This window comes from Nymphaea colorata, chromosome 3, assembly GCF_008831285.2.
Source record: "Nymphaea colorata isolate Beijing-Zhang1983 chromosome 3, ASM883128v2, whole genome shotgun sequence".
Lineage (NCBI taxonomy): Eukaryota > Viridiplantae > Streptophyta > Magnoliopsida > Nymphaeales > Nymphaeaceae > Nymphaea > Nymphaea colorata.
This window is the reverse complement of record NC_045140.1, coordinates 17,865,033-17,885,663: the sequence shown is the minus strand read 5'-3', so window position 1 is coordinate 17,885,663 and position 20,631 is coordinate 17,865,033. Positions and strand designations below refer to the sequence as shown.

The following is a 20,631-nucleotide window of genomic DNA, read 5'->3' as shown; positions in this document are numbered from 1 at the left end:
AAGGACGCAGGAAGCTCAAAGACATTAACTTTTAAAGAAAACTCTCTTAATAATTCAACCACCGTCTTGATTACTAATTCAGTGATAACACAAAATTAAACCTTAGATCTAGTGTGAGCTGGAGATAGATTAGTATCTACTCCATTTTCTGAATATCAACCACTTGTCAACTTTCTTTTTTCAGTTTTTATCTAACCTCTTATTGGAGCATTGTTTGATCCTTCAAACTTCTTGAAACAACTTAATTACATCTCACATATCTTTGTCCTTGGGGCAATGGCACAGCTGGTGAGGTAAAACTGAGGTGCAATAATTGCTGGTTGAACTTACATATCCTGTGCTTGGTGACCATATAGTGTGGAATGAAAGAAAAAATATGATGATCTCCAGATGGTTATTATAACTGATGGGAAAGGTATGGTAAGTTATCAGTCCTGTTTTAAGCTCTTGTAAAAAGAAAAAAATACATCAATATCACTTTAAGGCACTCAATGTAAGCATAGTATCCTAATTTCCGGCTATTAGATTCCAGGCTGATCCATGCATCTTGTAGAAGCTTCCTCTTTGACGTTGCTAGGCCTGTGAATAGGCGCGGCCGTCAGTTCGGGCTTAGTTCGGTTTCACCTGTTTAAAATAAAAAAAATTAATTTTAAAATATAAAATAAAAAATTTTAATATATTTTTTAATAATAAAATATATTTCATTAAAAAACTACTTACGCTGCATGTGGTTTCTTCAAGTAAACTAGGTTCGATTCGGGTGGGTTTTTTGGGTCAGAATCTGGACATGATAAATACCAAGTACTCGACCCGATACCCAACCCTACTGCCACAACCTCTCCCGAGTGAGATAAGCAGGAGAGGTTGGACGCCCCACCCTTGGACCTGAAATTCACCGATTTCAAATGTAGGGTTCGTTAATGCGGTGGATCTTTCAACAAGTCCTTGGTTAGATCTGATATTTATGGTCATCAAACCCAACCAAATTTTAAGTGCATGTTTGATGGTTGGGTTAAATTTTACGGGGAGGGTGAAATCTGTACGGACGTGTAAAATTTTACCTGCCCGTCTCACGACGTATCAAACAGGGTAAAATTTCAATCGTTTTACGTTAAAGCAAGTGGGTGAAATTTCACCCGCTCGACCCTTTCTTCTCTTGCTCTCCGCTCGGTCTTGAGAGCAATGCATGAAAAGGTGAAACCTTGGAAAACTTCAATTGGATGAAATACTTCTGGTTTCACTCTTAAAAAAAGAAAACAGTGTTTTAAGGGTATTTACTTTACAGTAATTGAGGGTGTTGCTAGGGTAAATAACGAGACTAGTTAAAGATTGGCTCATGAAGTCGAGTCATTTGCTTAACGAATCGAGTCAACTCGTTCAAATAATCCAATTTTAAGTCGAGGTGAGCTCAATCTCAAAGTTTCATTAGTCGAGCCCACCTCTAGGCTCTTTATTATTATTATTTATTACTATTTATGCATCTCGCTCCCGTTTCCCGTCCCCTTACAAGGTTGAGCGGACGTCCCATTAATGCAGTTTATTTCTTTCCAGGGAAGCAAAAAAGCGGCAATAAATTTGATGATTATTTACGGAAAGATTAAAAAAATATTTTCTTTGGTGTCAGATTTCATGCTTACGGCGTTTGATGACTGAACATCTACAATCCTTTTTATTGTTTACAACAGCAAAATGCTGATCCGGTGCTTTTTTTTTCCTATCTTTAATGAAAGTTACAGTAGTAACCAAATGAAAACACATTGAATAAATTTTATAGAAAATACCAATCACCACTCAACTTTTTTAAAGATTAACAAATAATTAGCACTCAATTTTATATAAAAGTTTTAAGACAACCATTAAATTGGATAGACAATTTACGAAATCATTCTTATTAATAAAAAAATTATGTGGACCGCTTTCCATGTTATGTTCTCGAGGAAGAGGATGCATTCTCGCACTTTTACAGATTTAGATTTTAGACAGATCCTTGATCCAAGATGGATCTGTTGGCCTTCTACAAGTTGCGGATCATGATACAAAGTGAGATCCATTCAAGTTCCGAAGCGGAGAGTTACTTCTCCTGTTCTCCATCGTCGGGTCCAATCACTGGAGGATGCTGACCGGGGCACTGGACATGTCCAAGCACCGGGCAGGGGCCAATGAACACACTCGTCCGAATCGATATCTGAAAATCTGACACGAATCGGAAAAAGCCAATCGAACTTGGATCCAAATTTCAGACGATTAAGAATGACAGCGCGACTTTCTTTCTTCCTTATCTGCTTCATACACATCTCCGAGACGAGCGCAATGAGAATTCTTTGCTAGCGTGATTCGGAAATGTCATCACCACCATTTTCTTGTAGATTCAGAAGATGGGTCGTCGTTTGGCTTGTGATCCTGGCCTCGCTTGCTGGGGCATCCGTCGCCCAAGCCAGCCGCCATGGTCTTGCCAAGAAGATGCGATTGAGGGAGGAGGTCAGACAGATGTGAGTTTTTTCTTTTTTTTAGATTTTTTTCTGTTGACGAGTCAATTTACAGGGTTTCTTGTATTTTTCTTATGGCGGTAGCTTGTACCTTTATCTGTTGGTATATGATTTTGTGATCCTTTCTATTTTTTTGACCTCTTGTGCCCTGTTGGACTCTTAACGATCTGTAGTTCTCAGATCAGCATGTTCGGTTAATTTAATGATTATCAGTATCCCGTGCTTCTTTTCTAAGGAATTACTCGTTTGAGTTTCTGCCATGTTGCTTCATGAATTTAAAACTTCTATTTGTGAAGATTTCGTTCCCCTTATTTCTGAATCCTGCCTTTTATATTAAGCATGAGCCGGATTGATGTGCCTTACGGTACAAAATGGCTTAAGATATTCGAGTATGAATCAATTGGAAGAAGAGAAGGAAAGTTATCTAGTCCTCTGATGACACCATTCAAAGCGAGTAAGGCGTTCTTAGTGTAGGTGACGATTAGGAGAAGCAATTAAGATGGCAAAGCTTTGGCATGCAGTAGACCTACCTACTTGAGCTTCAACCAGACTTTGGTCATAGGCGCATTCCTCCGCTTTTAGATAGTGGTCCTTGGCTTCCTCGAGTTCTAGCTTTTGGTTTGTCTTGCTCACACAACTCAACATTGATCACGTATTGTGAGGTCATTATGAAGGAGCATTTATGGCTCCATACTTGGTCAAATTAAAGGTCTTATTATCGGGATTCTAGACTTTCTAGCAAATGTCTTGCCATTTTATGTGATTCCAATTTCCTTCTGTGCATTCAGCTGTCCTGTATAATGAGAATGAAGAAGAATAAACTGATCCATATTTTGCTTGAGTTCATTTCCAAATGCACGAGGAACACTGAACGTTTCTTCCTGGTGAATATAATCTACAGTAATGTCCATCTGGTCTATGCTTCAACTCTGAAGGAATGACTGACCTTTGTCAGGGCGTCCAGCTTTCAAGCTTGGGAATAATGTATTGGATTTAGCTGCATTTTGGCTAGCCTTTCTTTTGATGTCTACATCTCAACTTGCTAGTTAATTACATTTCTAAATCAAGGTTATCTTTAGGAAATTTTTATAACATGGATATTGATGACCTTGTTTTTGGTTCAAAATAAAATTTCCTCACTTACCATAAGAATCTTATGGTAGCAGTATGAGTTTATTTACTTTAAGATAATAGTCATTTTCTGACTTCCAACATATGTCGATGATTTGCCAAGCTACTATAGGGCTGTTTTTTATTAAAATGTCTCAGCACGTTTTATCAAACTGTTGTGGAGTCATGGCTTTTGGTTCATGTATTTATGAAAATGAATTTGTAGGTTATTAGAAGTTGTTAGTCTTTAGATTAAGATCATATCTGTGCCTCCAGTTATACTCTCCACCACAACTACTCTATGTTGAAGAAAGCATGCAAATGTCTATTTGTTGACTATGTTTAATATTGGTTAAAAAAATCTTAGACATGAAGAAATTAGTATGCTAAATATTCACATTTGATAGTCGCAGTTATTGTTGAGAATTGAACAGCTTTCTTGTGAATCTGGATCTAACTGGGAAATGAAAACATACCATATATTTATGAGTTCCTGTAGCTCACAGCTATCGAGAGTTACTTGGATTTGTTCTCATTGTTTCTGAAATTGAAATGTGGTCTATCATCTAACATGATTCTTACTTGCAGGTTTTATCATGCGTATGACAATTATTTGATTCATGCATTTCCGGTTAGTTTATATTTCCTCATATATTATAGTAAGTGCTTCCTTGAATGACTTTATTTTTGTGCTTTAATTTTTGCATGGTATTCTGTATAATTTGTTGCTTATTGTTCTATAGCATGATGAATTGAAGCCTCTCACGAAAAGCTTTACAGACTCTCTTAGTGAGCTTGGAAATTTGAAGGTTTAACTGCTTTCCTCAAAAGTATTTTAATTTCATTAATTAAAAACTGCAGAGGAAAAGCATTGCTTCTCATGATGGTTAAATTATTTTTTTTGTCATTAGCTTGAGCATCTGCCTGAGAATTATGGTGGATCAGCATTGACTCTTATAGAGTCATTATCGAGGTATGCATACTGCTTAATCTTGTTGCTCATATTCATATCTGGATAATTAAGCGATCAGTTGAGGCCCGGAGGTTTCTTTTGCCACTCCTTTTTCATTTCTTGTTTCTGCTGCTCAAGATGGTTTAGATTGACCTTTTCCAGTTAATTGAACATTTAAATTGCTTCTCTGTTAAGTGTTCATTGTTGGGAATGAACTTTTTTAATATTCAACTTTGGACACTGACATACTTTTTGTGTCAAAAAGCTTGGGACGTCTCTGTATTTGACATTGTAGGAAAACACTATCATTTGGTTTTGATGATTCTGAGTAGCTGAATCAGTATTTAAGTTACTTTGAGCAGTCTTAATGTCCACGAAGAACTGCTTGTGGTTTTTCCAATTGGATTTGGAAGAGCATAATCATGAATGTTTATTCTGTTTTGCTCTCTGAATGCTGGTGCAGTCTTGTTGTATTGGGCAATTACACAGAATTTGAGAGAGCTATTCTATGGCTTGGCAAGCACATTGATTTTGATGTTGATGCTCGCATAAGTTTATTTGAGGTGTGTATACTGGTTCTCTTCTTGCTATGTTGTAATCAAATCTAGATAGATGTGAGAGATTAAGGCAGTTATTATCTCCATGCTCTTGTATAGTAGTTGGTGACATATGTGCTGATTCAATGTAAATAGGTACTTCACTGAGATTACTTTTTATTGATGATGAAATTTATCTTACCCAATGAGATTTCTGCAGTGCAACATACGAGTTCTTGGTGGACTTGTCTCTGCCCACATTCTTGCAACTGATTACATGGATAAGTTGGTCCAAAGAAATTACAATAACCAATTGTTACATCTGGCTGTTGATTTAGGGGAGCGTTTGCTGCCGGCATTCGATACTCCTACTGGGCTTCCATATGCATGGATTAATCTGAAGGTATGTGATATAATTGCATTGGCTTTCCACTTTGAATGGCTTTACTTGTGCATGTAACTTAAAGTTTGAATTCATGAGGGAGAAAAAAGTATTAATTGAGTATGATCGATGTGTTTTATGTTTCTTAACCAAAGAGGCCATTGATTAACAATTACATGAGATACCATGAAAAAATTTTGTATGTGAGGAATTGCCTGTGCTTTGTGCACATTCTCAACTTTGATCAATGATCATCAGCTCCAGAATCCAAAATTTTTGAACACGAAATATATATTCTTCTGCATCATATGTATACCGTTTTTATGATCTCTTTAGACTGCTTCATTTTCAATTTCTGTTACAATTGGTTAGTTCTGGACCTTCTGGTACATTATATACTTAGAAAAAAATTTTACTCTTTCTCTTGCATCAGGTAAGCCCTTTGTTAGACTTGTGCTGGCTCTTTAACTGTATACTTTGATTTAAATTATTATATTGTTTGCTTCTAGATACATAACAATAATTTTCCTATATAGTTTGAATTTTTGTCCACATTACTGTGAGCCACTGCTAGTGCTTTTAGCTGATCTGCAGTTCTCCTATTGGCAGCATGGAGTTATGGAGAATGAAACAACAGAAACAAGTACCTCTGGCTGTGGTGAGAAGCAAATTCCATCTTGTTACAACTTGAGAAGCATTTATTCATCTTACTCTTTTTTTTTGCTTAATTTGGACATTTTAGGATCTCTCATCCTTGAAATGGGTACGTTGTCAAGATTAACGGGTGACTCTAGATATGGGGCAGCTGCATTACGTGCTCTTCGTAAATTGTGGAGCATGAGGAGCTCTTTGAATCTTGTAGGAACTACATTAGATGTACTGACTGGAGAATGGATTGAATATTCAACTGGAATTGGGGCTGGTACAAGTATCTGCTGACTTCTCCTTTTCTTTTAATTCTTGGTTCATGGTTGACTTCATTATTCTTTTATGCCAATAACCACACAAACTTGTTTCATTTGGTAGCTTGTTTCATTCTGAAACTTCATCCTTTTAACCCATTGCCAAATTTCTACTCATATTCAGTGCCTTGTACTATTTCTTCTGAAAATTTTGCAGGTTGATTATTTTTCATCTATTGCCATAATACCTTCCATGGCTAAAATAGTTTAGCATTCTTCTTACTTTCTTAAGCATTAACAATATTTTGCAGGTGTTGATTCTTTCTATGAGTATCTTCTTAAAGCTCACATTCTTTTCGGGAGAGAGGAGCTCTGGGACATGTTCCTTTCTGCTTATGTTGCTGCTCAGAAGTACTTCCGTCATGGACCTTGGTGAAGTTCTGTCTGACAATTTGTTCCTATAGAGTGATAACTTTCGTTTTTGTTCCCTTATTTCCTTTTTATGGTTTGCTTTTCTGTTTTCCATGCATGGAATTCATGTTGTTATGTTACAAGAATTACTTACCTGTCTCTACATGACACTGGAACATGACTCCTAAAATTAGCAATTAAAAATTTAAAACCTTTAGACAACAATCTAAGTCATACGAACTCTTTAAAACAGCTGTCACACCTGAGGCAGCACGACTTAGGTGCAGGTGTTGTTGGAGTGTGGAGCCTGATCCATACTTGATATACTTCCCCAATTTATGCGGATCCATGTTTCCACTTTGTGGGTTTTGTCCTAATCCATGTTTATGAGGGGCAATTTCCTCTTGTATTCTGTATTCTTCTGTGTGGCAGCCATGCACGTCGGAGAACATTGTCTCCAAACCACGTAAATCTTTGTCTTCTTCCCCTTTCTCTTCTTCTGTTTGTCTCTTCTCTTGGTGCGTTAAGAGAGAGTGCGAGAGAGTCACGTTCCTAACAGGTGTGGCAACTGACAATTTGCTTTCTTGCCTGTTGAATCATCCACAAAATCATAGCTTGTTAGTTATTAATTTTGTTCTTTATGGAAAATTTTTGTATCCCATACACACACACACACATACACACACATCTGCTCTAAAGCAAATATAAGCACAAGTCAACCAACTCTCTTAACTCCCTCATTAAATGCTCAACAAAGAACACTTATGAGAGAGAGAGTGTTAGACATCAGACCTGACTCAGTTACATCCCAGGTCTTCTTACTTACATGTTCTGTTTTCTAATACTCATACCTGCTTACTGTTAATGTTGGGTGAACACAGCCAGGTAGGGTAGATTAGTCTTAACTCATAAGTTTGTATAAACCCTATCCATTCGGTATACTTTATTTTATATATATATATATATATATATATATATATATATAATTGGGGATTAAACCCTAATGAGAATGAGAATATACAGTTTTCTCTGGAAGCTGGGCTTCCCTAATTTGCTCAGAGTGCAGACAGTGAGAAATTAAGCTTATTAGCTGGAGGCTTACAGATAGACAGGGTTGTTTTAGTTGTCCAAAACAGTAATTGTCAGAATCCAATTCCCTAGGCCTATTTATCTACACACACACACACACACACACACACACACACACACACACACACACACACATATATATATATATATATATATATATATTTATATTTATATTGAAGATACCACAATTTTTATTGCCAGAACAATATAACCCATTTTTTTAAGAGAAAACCATGATGCTTTCGAAATATAACATGAAACAACTTTGCTGAGGCAAAAAGTAACTTTTTCTGATAAATACCCACAAAGCCTTATGTTACAATCTGAGACTATTTTTACTATATATAGATACACACACATCCCACAGCAGCACCTGAAACCCCACACACATATATAGACTGATATCCCACTCAAGTAATAATCAGTCAAAAGCATTAATAGCACCATTCCTATTGAAGCCTAACTGTCGTTAGTTGGTGTACTTGAGACAAAAAAGGAAAGGGTTAAAAAATTAACTTAAAGAGTATCATTTTCTCAAAATACTTATTGTGTTCATAAAATCACATGATTAGAGCAAGCATGCTTTCTGCACTACATAAGGAGTCTGGATGCCCCTGGTGCTGTTTCCATCTTCATAATCTTGTGCATAAGGAGCCTTGGAGGCCTAAGCATATATACAGGGCTAACATATTGTTGAATAGCCTGGAGAAAGTGCTGGTGCACCCTCTCATCTTGATTCTGTTCTTATGCATGAGGACCTCAAGCTGAGAACATTTTTTGTTGATTTTTTTTTTCTTTTTAGTCATCTATGTCTTTAGTATCCAATCTGGTTCCTTTTTTCTTTTTTGATGCATGCGGTTAAGGTTTCTTAAAAAGTAAAGAGTATGAGGATAAACAAGGCTGTTGTTTAAAATATGTATACAATGTACTAATCTTACTCTTGAGGTTTCTAATATGAGGCCAAGTGCATCTATCAACATATAAAATTATTGTCTCTTTAGGTTTGACTTCTCTTCAATTAGTTCCATTTTCCACAAGTTTGACTATGATCAGTAATCTGGGCTTTGATGTTTGTCACAATGTGTTCATCTATTACAACATCATGATAAAGGTGTTGTCACTGTAAATCAGGCCCAAGGTAGGCAAATACTTCAAGAATATCACTCTTGAATCTCTCACTAACTCAACAAGGCAATACACAAGAATCCTCTAACAAGAGGATAAGGAAAATATATTGATCTTCAGCCAAACAAGGCAAAATACTACAAGATGTGGCTTAACAAGCCATAACCTAAAAGGGACAACAGTCCCTTATTTATAATACAAGGGAAGAAGAGAGGAGGAGGGGAAATGGCTGTTGGGCCATTTCCAACGGCTAGAATTCTAGCCGTTGGAGAGAGGCCCAACAGCTAGTTCCCCTCTTAAATAATAATAAAGGTGTAAAAAGAAATAGAAAAATACATAAAAGTGTTAGAATAGTGTGTATTGGGAACCGGGTCTGGATATGGACCCGGTCCAGTTTGAGTTTCCTGATATATCCACTATTATGTTCTGTTTAAAACATAACTAAAGTGTTATATAAAGTCTGTTGTTTAGAAATCTTATGATAAATTTCTGGGATCGGTGTGTATCTGCTGGTAGTTGATAGTTGGTACGGGCTACTCATATTATTTCTGCTTCTCGTTGAGTGGTTTTTTCACCCTTTTCCATCTGTGAAACATCCACTTCCGCATATTAAACTATGGCACTTGTGTTCAGGTATCATGAAGCTGATATGAGGACAGGAAAGGCAACTTATTGGCAACTGACAAGCCTTCAAGCTTTTTGGCCTGGCGTTCAGGCTAGTAAAATGAACTTGATCTGTTTGATTAGTAATTTGCTGACTGAAGCCTCACTCATGACCTTCTTCTGCTTTATCGTAAACAGGTTCTTATTGGCGATGTTGCAGCTGCAAATTCGACACATCGTGAGTTTTTTCATGTGTGGGAGAAGTTTGGGGTACTCCCAGAAAGGTACACAAAAACTCAGGTTCTTAATTGTGCTTTAAGAAGACAGAGATATATTAGGATAGGTGCTGTTATAATATTTCAGTGCACTGTAATTTGGACATTTTAGGAATTTGTGATATTGCTGGGTTGTGTTTCGAATGGAGGAAGCATTATTCTGTTGCATATATATGGACATGGAGGCTCCAATATCAGGCACAAATGAAGCCATTTTATGAAAGCGTGCACGTGCACGTGCATGGACACATGGACGTCCTAATGCGAAGAATCCTGCGACTGGGATTATGTTTGAAATGGAGAATTGCTTTTTTCTAGCATACTGATACACACATTGGGCTCAAATACAACGACAATGAGGCAATTGTGTGTGCATGCATGTGCAGGTGTCCGTGGCTGCATCCGTTGTGCTTGTGTGTCTGTGCATGCCATGTGTATCTTTCTATCTGTTTCAACCTTCTGGCTGTGCATGACTGCATGTGTGCATATGTGAAATTTCATGAGGAATGCAGTTTGGCCATGTCAAATATTCTTATGTATGCAAGAATTGAGCTTGATAGGACTAATGAGAACATGTACAACAAAGGGTGAGGCATTTTTTCTATTAATTTCTGAAGGGGTCTTACTCTTGCTATATTCGAAAGCATGTACTTTAGATTAATGCCGGGAAATAAACTGTAGCATATTCAATGGCTGAGTTCTCTAATAGGAGTTTTAATTTGTGTCTCATAAAAATAAAATACAAATACGCATTTGTAGTGGATAGTTTACTTATTTCTTGTTTGGAAACCACCAATCTGTAGTCTCCAAGGGCACATCCATCTTTTTCTTAAGAATTGGTTACTTACAGGTACCTGCTGGACCGGGACATGTTGCATCCTACGGAGAAATACTACCCCCTGCGCCCAGAGCTGGCAGAGTCCACATTTTACCTTTACCAAGCTACCAAAGGTCTGTTCTTGGCTTCCATTCTCAAGAGTTTCTTTCCATGGTTGGTTTGCATTATTGTAACTTAACTCATTGATGGTACGACTGTACAACTTCTGAGTTCATTATCAGTGTTTAGAATTCTTATTACTGGCTTCTCGTTGAGCCACAGTTTATACTTTGTCTGCTTCAGAGACATCTCATGAAGACCCACAATCTTCTGTGTTCTTTCACTATGAGCAGATCCATGGTATATAGAAGTTGGCGAAACAATGCTTAGATCGCTTAATAGTTACACAAAAGTTGATGGAGGATATGCAAGTGTTAAGGATGTGACTTCTATGCAACTGGAAGATCATCAGCATAGCTTTTTCCTTGCTGAAATGTAAGCTAATAACATCAGCATGCAACATGTTTCTCCTTTTTTCTTCTTTTCCCAATGCCATGATTTTAAGAGTGCATCCTCCATGGTGTTGACAGCTGTCTCCTCTGCATCACTGTGCATACCCGTTCTCCCTGGTTTCCATGCTACAGGTTTTCCATTTGACATACAAAGTTACAGATTAATGAACTCCTCTCTTTTCTAGGTGCAAATACCTGTATCTTCTTTTCGATGACTCGTTCTTGACTGACCGAAATTACATATTTACTACTGAGGGTCACCCTCTACCTGTACGAAGTGCTTGGCATGAGTGGCTTCCTGAGATTTACTTGCCAACTGAGCTGGCTCCTCCTAAGGTGAAGTATCTTTCTAAAATTGCAGTTTGCTTCATGCATGATATATCTATTAATTTTAGTAATTTTTTAGTGGTTGACTTGTTAACAAAAATCTCATAAATTTATAGTTTGTACTATTGCCTGAAATTCTACTCGAGGAATTAGCTTGTTGATTAGTTTGAACAGGTGGTGTTCTGTCTAGCATGTTTTTTCTTACTTTTAATATGGATTTATTGTGAGATATTTGGTGCAATTCTTTCTTTTCAACTTTCTGTCTTCATGGACAATTGGCACCCATGACAAACAATGGCATGGGATCAAATTCTACCAAGACTAAAAACCCTGAGTTTGAACTAGGCAAGATCAGCCCATTTACCACCGCATTGCTTTGTCCTTTGCACAAGCAAGCATGATAAATTTTTTATTCTTAGACAAGCTTTTTCTCTGTTTATAAATATAAGTAGCTTTGAGTTGACCTCTTAAAACAGAGCTCTGAACTAGTCGATAGAGCTCTGAACTAGTCGATGTGTTGGCAACTTGGCAGAGTTTCCCAATATATAATGTATACGCTCCCTGCCATTATGTAGCTAGTGGAGAGTCATGTTATTCAAAAGACTTTTACATACAAGTGTCTTTAGGATCTTAGATGGTTTGAATCCTTGAAAAGCTGTTCTTTCTTAACCTCTTACAGACATGGCAACCATTTCGTGGTCAAAATATGCACATCTTTAATATGGTTTTTGTCAAAAAACAACGGATTCACGATCCATTTCTGAAGTCAGAGGCAACGTGTTACACAGCTTGCAGTGTTTATTAGTAGCTCTTTCTACTAGTAGTAACAGCAGTAGTGTCTGACAGTTTTCCAGGTGGAATAGCATAAAAGGAAATACCTTTCGATTTTAATCTTAGTTGCTTTCTGCTGTAGTGTACGAATCAAGGAGCATGTTTGAGTGCAATGTCACAGAAGCTTTGTCCAACAAATCTGGTTTCGCCAGGGAAGAATGAGGTGCCAGTGGAGAGTGTTTGCCATGTTCTTGACTTTCGACATGACCACAGGTGCGAAAGCAACAATGATTGTGGTATTGATTCCATTACCTGCAGAAAGAGAACCTGTAGCTCTGCAGGCTATTGTGGCTTATGGTTGCTATAAATTTAAAAGTTATGGCGATTCTTTCTCTATCACAAGCGTAGAAATCGGGTAAAGGAATGAACCTGGCATTCAGCTTAGCTCTGCAGGCTATTGTGGCTTATGGTTGCTATAAATTTAAAAGTTATGGCGATTCTTTCTCTATCACAAGCGTAGAAATCGGGTAAAGGAATGAACCTGGCATTCAGCTTTGATGCACTGATGGAAAATCAGTTCAGCTTATTTTCACTGTTGTGCAGAATGCTGGAACCATGGCATAGCTTCCGCGAAGTCTAACCTGTACAACTATGATGTTTTTTTTTCATTCACGGAGGAAGAGCCCACAACTGAGTTGCTTCATACGGAGAACTGTGTTCTTTGCTTCGTAGTGTCATATGAGGTCCTTCAGAACATAATATCTTGTGTATCAAATTCAATCCATGCATGAAATGCATTGACCAAATCTTTTTCTACGAAAAGCTTCTCTCTCTCTCTCTCTCTCTCTCTAGTCTGCCACCAAAAAGCTTATCAGAATAATTTGGAATTGGAAAAGACCATATCATATCACAACGAAAAGATGGTAATAACATTCTTGACAATTCTGAATAGGTGGAAGACTCAAACTGAATTTCTTTACTCAATAACTTGAGAACAGAAGCCTTGCTCAGAAAAGGAAAAACAAGAGCGTAGGATTCATACTACATTGAAAGTACAGGTCAGTGAAAAGAAACAAGTAGATATCAAACCCCCCTCACGTTGTGTGTGCATGCCCGCACATTATTTCAGCCAAGTTTTTGCTCGGTTCTCATTTGTAGCAGCGATAGTCCCCACTCTTCATGTAACTAGTGAATTCTGAGCTATGCTGCAGCTCGCTCTCGTACTGTTTCCACCATTTCATGAAAGTGCTGCGTTCGAAGAAGACTGTAGTGGACAACGCATGGTTGCCGATCAACTTCCAGACATAGCCTTCGAAGTTTTTCAGCTTATTCCTGAGACCATCCAGTTCCATATCACCTTGTTCTCGCCTCCCCTTCAACTCCTTCACCGTCAACGCAGCCTCCTCCACATGTGCCCAGAAGCACGAGTCCTCTGTCATGATCTTAGCTTTCTTCTCCTTCGGCTCTTCCTTCTTCGATTTCACTGAAGCCTCGTGCCATCTCTCCAGCGTTTCGTAGTGGGGAGCCCTTTTCTTGTTCACGTAGTCCCTGTTCCTGGGCTTCCTGTAGTAATCAGCAATGTCGAGCGGCTCGACCATGCGCCTGTACGTCGTGCCTGAGAAGAGAAACCTGTCTCGGAGCGGGACGTCGCTAGTTTGCGGGTTGTTTTCGGCCTCCTCTACCGTCTCCTTCCAGTACCTGTTGAGGACGTTCTTGAAATTGATGACATCATAGTCCCTCTCTGCGTTTCTCTCTTTGAAGCAGTCATAGTAGTCCATTTCCCCTTCCTCACACCTCTTCATGTACCACTCCAGCAATGCCATCTGCTTCTTCGCGTCATTGAACTTCTTGGAGGGATTTTGAGCACCTTTTCTTCTAATATCCACAACCCTCTCTCTGCATTCCATTTCAATCAGCAAATCCTGTTTCACATTAGAACACCTGTCATTGGAGGACCAAGCTTTACATCAAAACGATCTCCGTAAAACATATGAAATATGGGTTCTACATTACAAATTACTGGCGGCAAATAGGTCGACGGTCAATATGTTGGTTCGCTTCTCAACCATCAGCTAAGCTGAGCAAACTACTCAATCTCTTTAATCCATTATATAACTCAAAAATTTTAAGTTTTGGGTACCTTGTGCTGATGAGCCATTATTCCAAGTGCTTCTAGCTGCAGAGATAATCCTATTTGGATTGAGGAGTTGCCTCGCGGTTGAGCACTGCTTTTGTTCCTGATCTTCTCCTTGAGTTGCTGAAGCACGGCACCATAGTCATACGCCTGGACATGCAGGTCTGCAGGGTCCACATCCCTGATTTGCAGCAGATCAAGAACTGAATCGGGATGATCCACGCATGTGCAACCGACTTTGGAGCAGAGAAAATAGGTGCCAAAAGGCTTGAACTCTGCAGGTGCATCTGGAACCACCTGAGATGCTAGCCTTGGGACGACGAATGCACGGGCGACAATGTCGTCGTTTCCAACGACGTGCCAGAAGTGGGACTTCAGTTTCTCAACCTTGCTGATGGCTCTCTGCAGCCCGGCGTCTCCAATGAAAGGGGATCCATAAGTAATGCATATAGGGGTTATGAGGGCATCTTTGCTTTCACTCCGCTTCTTGAGGAGCCATAGAGCGAACAAGGCGGCAACTGAGCCCCCTAGGGAGCGACCCACCAGTATGAGCTGGGTTTGTTTCTTCTGGTCACCTGGTTTCTTGAGCTGTAGTTCCTTGAGCTGCAACAGATTTGAGCATTAGATGCCCTACCAGAAGCAAATGAATTTGGCTGGATAGATCGGGACATCTGAATTTTGTTGTGTTCATATAGTTCTTGAATATAACCGCATCAAGAAAGAGTTAAAGATTTGATTATACGTTTAGTAGGAAGGCTTGGTAATAACCTCGAGGAACTATTTGTTGGATCCAAACTTCAACAGCAACTCGATGCATCTTGAGGGGGCAATTCCACCACTATCGAAATTGGCATTGTTCGGTAAGACTTTAAGAAGGCATTTGATAAGAAGAAGATTGCATTCTTGAAACATATGCTTATAATATGCATGCATTGTGATTATATATGTTAATTTTTAGATCTATAACACTATGTTCCCTCTCCACTTAAAAGATTGCTTGTTCAAGCATCTCAGATCCTTCATTGGGTACGTTTATATATATATAATGTCAACTTGCCAAGCGCAGAATCTTGATGTCCTTCTGAAAGGTCCATCACCTACCGCAAGATTCTTTTCTAACCAGGAGGCGCAGCCCAATAAAGCATAAGAGGCTTTGAATAAAGGAGAGGGTTAGTAAAGAAACGAAAGGGAAAAGGATAGCTTCACTATGAAGGCGCGCCTGGAAAAAATTAACAGCTACCAGAGAACAAATCCTTTGGCATCCACGGACTAAAATTTTCAATTATTCTAATAAAACGAAGGGTTCTTGGAAATTTCCAACGTTTATATTCCCGCGTGCGGTTACAAATTTCATATACAAAGTCTTCAGATCTTTCTGAGTAGATTTAAAAAGCGACTTCTGGGATTTTATGTTCCAAATTATCTCCTATAAATATCTCTATAAAACATATCACTTACCTATTCTTCACAGTAACCGCATTACCGTTGCATTGAAAACGAAAAAGTGAATACATGAGCGGTAAATTTATTGGCGATTGAAATGATCAAGGTACAACAATTCCAAATCCCTGCATCGCAACTTTTTCATTAAAATTCTTACTAATCCTTTCGTATTGATGAAATTGGTAAGGACGAGCGACAATCTGATCGTATTAAACATTTATGGTGATCAAACAAACAAGCGTCGAGGATGAAACCCATATCAGAAAAACGAAAATGATAAAATAAAACTGGGGAACCGAAAACCGAAAGAAGAAATTGCGATCAATCCCCGTACTAATGTGCATAATTTTCCAATTCCATGTTCGTTCCCCTCACTCTTTCAAACTCCAGAAATGAAGGTAAATGCACGAAACGGGGAAGAGGAGGAGCAAGACAAAGAAGAATTGAAAGGGGTGAAGGATGAACCTGATCCGTGAGAGCGGGGTTGAGGAGGAGGTGGAGGAAGGCAGAGTGGGATGGGCGGTGGATGGAGATCCTGGTGTTGTCCTTGGTGGCGAGGAAGGCCAGCGGACTGCTGCTGCTCTTATCCAGCAGCTCGAGAGAGGGATCCAGCCAGCCTTGCGCCTCGTCCATAGTGGGGGCGGCGCTGCTGCTGAAGGCGACGATAGTGAACCTGCGGAAGGGTTTGACGGAGAAGGGCTGCCGCTGCTGCTGCAGCTCCGTCACGCAGCTCCACCCCTTCTGCAAAACGCCGGTCGACAGAATCAAGTTGGCCATTTCGTTTCCGCCACTGAACCTGCAGTTGTATGTAATGATATTAACACCCAGATACAGAAATTCGCATCAAAGAGAGAAAGAGGCAGAGAGAGAGAGGTTACAGCTGGGGAGCGGAAGAATTTGTTGCAGTCATGTCGGGAGAGACAGAGGAGAAAGCCTTGTGGTGGAGTCGAAAAACTTGAGAGAGGAACAGGGAGAGAGCTAAGGGACGTTAATTCTTCTGGTGGGGTTAGGAAGATTGAGGCAGGGGAGTCGCCATTACCCAACGTTGACTACAGGGAATGTGATGCTTCTTCCTCCCGAGTTCCTGAAAAGTTACAAGCTCTCCGTCACTTTCCCGTTTACTGCTTGGACTTTCATCGCCTTCATCAGTTACCACTGCATCAACAGTGCTCAAGGTCAATCTACTCGACAAAAACAGATGGTTAATTAGGATTTATTGTGTTCCATTTTTCCAAGATCAAACAGGATGCAGTCCTACATCTTAATGCCAAAGGAAATTGCATTCAAAGATGTGATTTAGATTAAACAAATACAAAAACAGATGGTCAATTAAGATGTATTCTGTTCCATTTTTCCAAGATCAAACAGGATGCTGTCCTTCATCTTAATGCCAAAGGTCATTGCATTCAATGATGTGATTTAGATTAAACAAATACAAGAACAGATGGTTAATTAAGATTTATTCTGTTCCATTTTTCCAAGATCAAACAGGATGCCGTCCTTAGTCTTAATGCCAAAGGCAATTGCATTCAATGATGTGATTTAGATTAAACAAATGCTCCAAAGTTTAGATTCGCTTCCCATTTGGTTGAACGGTGAAGGCAAAACTAAAATAAAAGGTCAGCTGCCGACTAGCTTGGCTGGACCAAAAGCAACTTCTGGGAGCCTTCACAATCCTCATACCGCGTCACGTAAAGATCCAAAGGAGCAAGCTGATAAAGATCCCAGCGTTCATATCTCATAATATCTATATGAAACTGGATCTAGATATGCATACGTTGACCTTGTAATATTTCGAGTGAATGAGAGACTAATGTCACTGTTTTGAGTGTAGGTAAAAGTCTTCTGCGTTCCCCGATTTAAGGCTGCTTTCAACGACTCGAGATGATGTCTTGGTTATGCTTTAATTTGTATTATATTAAGCTTGTCTTTTTTACTAAGTAAAATAAATTCTTATAATTATTTAAAAACAAATATCATGTCCATCTGTCAAACTCTTCAAAATATATTGTTATTTAAGAAGGTTAAAGAAAATCTGTACACGTATTTTAAAAATAAACTTTTTAAGACTTTGAGTTGTGAGGTGTGCTCGTGAACTGAGATTGGGCACAGGTTTATTTATTATGCGTTGTGAAGTTAACGTCAGCAGAACTAGAACTGCAATTGTAGGCCATGTTTGACAGAGTCAGATCGGATCTACATCTGCGATTGAGAGATTAATTCACCATTCAAACAAAACAGGAGATTTCAGATTCACCGTTTGTGTTGTAAAACCGTGAAGATGCTTCGTATCCCCGCTTCTTCGGATATTCTCAAATCTCCTGGATCGGATGTAAAGATGGCCATAAAATCAAGAAAGCCGTTTAGCTTACGATCTGCTACGAGAGTCAACACTAGATGAGAAACTTCGATGATCTGATCTCACTAATATTATTCCTTTCCATATGCTACATTTGGAATAACAGAATATGCAGGAATTCGTCTGTGTATTGTTGAATCAAAGCTTATCTACAAGTCTATTTGTTGGAAGTATTTATATCTAAACTTTTTAAGTTGTTCGACCAAATTGACCAAATTAGTCACTGGTTCAAATCCTAATTTTGTCTAAAACCAACAATGGAACGGCCTTGAAGGGGTGTAAGCCAATAGGCAGCTTGGCGCTGGTTCAAAAAGTAGTGATGTCTGAAGCCAATAGCGGCGCAAGCCAATAGGCAGCTGGTCACTGGTTCAAATCCTAATGATGACTAAAGCGAAATGGCCTAGTCTCTCCATTCGAGCTAGTTTTCTTCACTGTATTTATTTAAAAAAAAAAAAAAAAAAAAAACCTGACGCAAAAAAATATCACATTATCGGGCTTGAAGCTAAGACTCCAACGGATAAAATTGAGCTGCCCAAGCTCCGATCATGTTCAGCTCTATCCACAACGAACCAGCATTGGATAAATATTTCAGAGAGATAGAGAGAAGGAAGGACAACCTCTCACTGGCAGTGAAATTACGGAGTTACTAGACGAGCAATCTTATTGTTTATCTGGATCAATATAAGTCTGCTAATCCGTAAGAGCCGAATAAGGAAACCTTGATCTCAAGATAAAGATAAAAGTAGTAAAGCAATCTGACTTATCCTTTTCTCTCTGATTAGTATTTAAACTCTTCAGGTGCTGTCTTCTTCTTCACCGCACTGCGCCAAGAACTACAGCATCTGGCAGGAACTTCATCATGGTACCTCACCTCCCTCCCTCTCTTCAATCATACATGCGAAATGTTTCGTTGCTTTTGGCTGTTTTCTTTGCATTACGTTCTTGGTTAGCCTGGTGGTAACCACTTTTCTGGAAGCCGTTCTTAAAAACTAAGCAGGTGCCTGTTGAGGAGAAATTTTAGATTTGATGTTCTTCAATCGAGTTTTTTGCATTAACAAGATCTAGAAAACATGGTTATTAGGAGATTTTTTTTAAGCTCTTAATGGCAGATACATTCAGTGTTTACGCTTTGCCAAAACTTCTTCATATTTGCTGGTGTTTTCTAACTGTCTCTTACTTCCTAAACTCAGCCATCAAGAACGCATTAATAGATCTGCATGGGGAAGGAGAGGGATTTGGTTACAGATGACTTAAATAAAGTTCTGCAAAAGTACCGTGGTATAAATGAATATTCCAGTTTTCTTGTTTGTAAGAGCAGCTTAATTTGGTCGAAGGAGTTAGTTAGTTGCTCAGGGTATATTTTTTGTAGAAAAAAATTGATTCAGGGTGATAAGAATCTGAAAATAATTTATCACGGGAAATTCATGTGTCTGTTGTTTGATTACTTAGAATACAACATCCTGATTCCTAAGGTTTTTTTTTTATGATATTATTCAGAATGTTGTTACTTTATTGTTTTGGTAAGTTTGGAGTTCTTTTACGTCACAAGAAAACGGAATCGTAGCTCAATGTCACAATGTTGTGGCTAGAGAATCAGCGCATATATATAGCGGGAGCATTCTATCAAACAAAATGTAACGTAAATTTCTCAGTATGTTTATAGACTTTCAACAGACATTCTATTACTATGCATGCATTCAAGCTGGTCTTTTCCCAAAATGAATTCCTATATTATATTTTCAAAGCCAATATAGGATCCATGTGTCAAAAATTGGAAAGATACAGTGTTTAGGCAAATAAAAACTTATTCACAATTCTATTTGTGGGTACCCTTATAGACCAAAATTGACGACGTACGTATCATTCATATGGTTCGTTTCATAAAAATTAGAACTTGAAATATTAATGTTACGTCTACGTTTAAGTAAAAACTGTTTCCTTAAATTTAACTATATTAACTTATTATGTTTACATGAAATGTTGAAACATGAAAACTTTGCTGTTATATTTATTTTTTTCTACATAGAGTATGCACTTGATTATAAAAGTCATCAGTTTCAAACACCCCCCTTCCTTTTAAGTGATCTTTTGAAAAAATAATTGTGTGGAGATATCCATGCATAAGAAAAATATAGATTGACAATCAAATCATGTTTCTTGGGCATTTAAGATGAGTTTTTGAAACAAAAACACTCAGATCTAGGATTTCAAAACTTTAAAATACTTATGTGCACATTTAAAATTATCATTGTTTTCATAAATTCATAATATTTTGAAGGCTTCACGAAGATGGCATGCTTAAGTAGACTTTATAAAAGCGACTGAATACATTTCTCATGTATAGATTTTACTTATGCCAATGTCACATAAATCTGTCTTTCTCTGTGCTCATGTAAA

At 38.4% G+C, this 20,631-nt stretch overlaps 2 protein-coding genes across 4 annotated transcripts; one reads left to right on the top strand and one right to left on the bottom strand.

The window, feature by feature from the left end:
- Positions 1-2,215: 2,215 nt before the first annotated feature.
- Positions 2,216-13,133, top strand: LOC116250116 (alpha-mannosidase I MNS5). Of its 3 annotated transcripts, XM_031623534.2 has the most exons (16): positions 2,216-2,489; positions 4,185-4,227; positions 4,340-4,405; positions 4,508-4,569; positions 5,012-5,111; positions 5,305-5,487; positions 6,076-6,124; positions 6,209-6,229; positions 6,329-6,388; positions 6,680-6,800; positions 9,627-9,708; positions 9,795-9,880; positions 10,722-10,822; positions 11,042-11,183; positions 11,386-11,536; positions 12,441-13,133. In XM_031623534.2, the coding sequence occupies exons 1-16, from the start codon at positions 2,341-2,343 to the stop codon at positions 12,663-12,665; spliced, it is 1,641 nt and encodes a 546-aa protein (XP_031479394.1). In that variant the 5' UTR covers positions 2,216-2,340; the 3' UTR covers positions 12,666-13,133. The 3 variants fall into 3 exon arrangements, with proteins under 3 accessions (XP_031479394.1, XP_049932647.1, XP_031479395.1); XM_050076690.1 differs by having other exon boundaries at positions 2,218-2,489; positions 6,209-6,388; positions 12,441-13,132; XM_031623535.2 differs by having other exon boundaries at positions 2,384-2,489; positions 4,185-4,255; positions 6,209-6,388; positions 12,441-13,132.
- A 114-nt stretch (positions 13,134-13,247) lies between these two features.
- Positions 13,248-17,049, bottom strand: LOC116250117 (senescence-associated carboxylesterase 101-like). The gene is made up of 4 exons (XM_031623536.2): positions 16,754-17,049; positions 16,341-16,671; positions 14,439-15,035; positions 13,248-14,220 (listed from the first exon to the last, which is right to left on the bottom strand). The coding sequence occupies exons 1-4, from the start codon at positions 16,783-16,785 to the stop codon at positions 13,447-13,449; spliced, it is 1,734 nt and encodes a 577-aa protein (XP_031479396.1). The 5' UTR covers positions 16,786-17,049; the 3' UTR covers positions 13,248-13,446.
- Between the last annotated feature and the right edge of the window lie 3,582 nt (positions 17,050-20,631).

Bases quoted from the DNA above. Each gene is read 5' to 3' on its own strand.
- LOC116250116 (XM_050076690.1), top strand. From the start codon at position 2,341: ATGTCATCACCACCATTTTCTTGTAGATTCAGAAGATGGGTCGTCGTT. The intron at 4,228-4,339 runs GTTAGTTTATAT...ATTGTTCTATAG, and splicing joins ATTTGATTCATGCATTTCCG to CATGATGAATTGAAGCCTCT. The intron at 5,112-5,304 runs GTGTGTATACTG...AGATTTCTGCAG, and splicing joins CTCGCATAAGTTTATTTGAG to TGCAACATACGAGTTCTTGG.
- LOC116250117 (XM_031623536.2), bottom strand. From the start codon at position 16,785: ATGACTGCAACAAATTCTTCCGCTCCCCAGCT. The intron at 15,036-16,340 runs GTTCATCCTTCA...AATCTGTTGCAG, and splicing joins ACCCCGCTCTCACGGATCAG to CTCAAGGAACTACAGCTCAA. The intron at 14,221-14,438 runs GTACCCAAAACT...AATGTGAAACAG, and splicing joins TAATGGCTCATCAGCACAAG to GATTTGCTGATTGAAATGGA.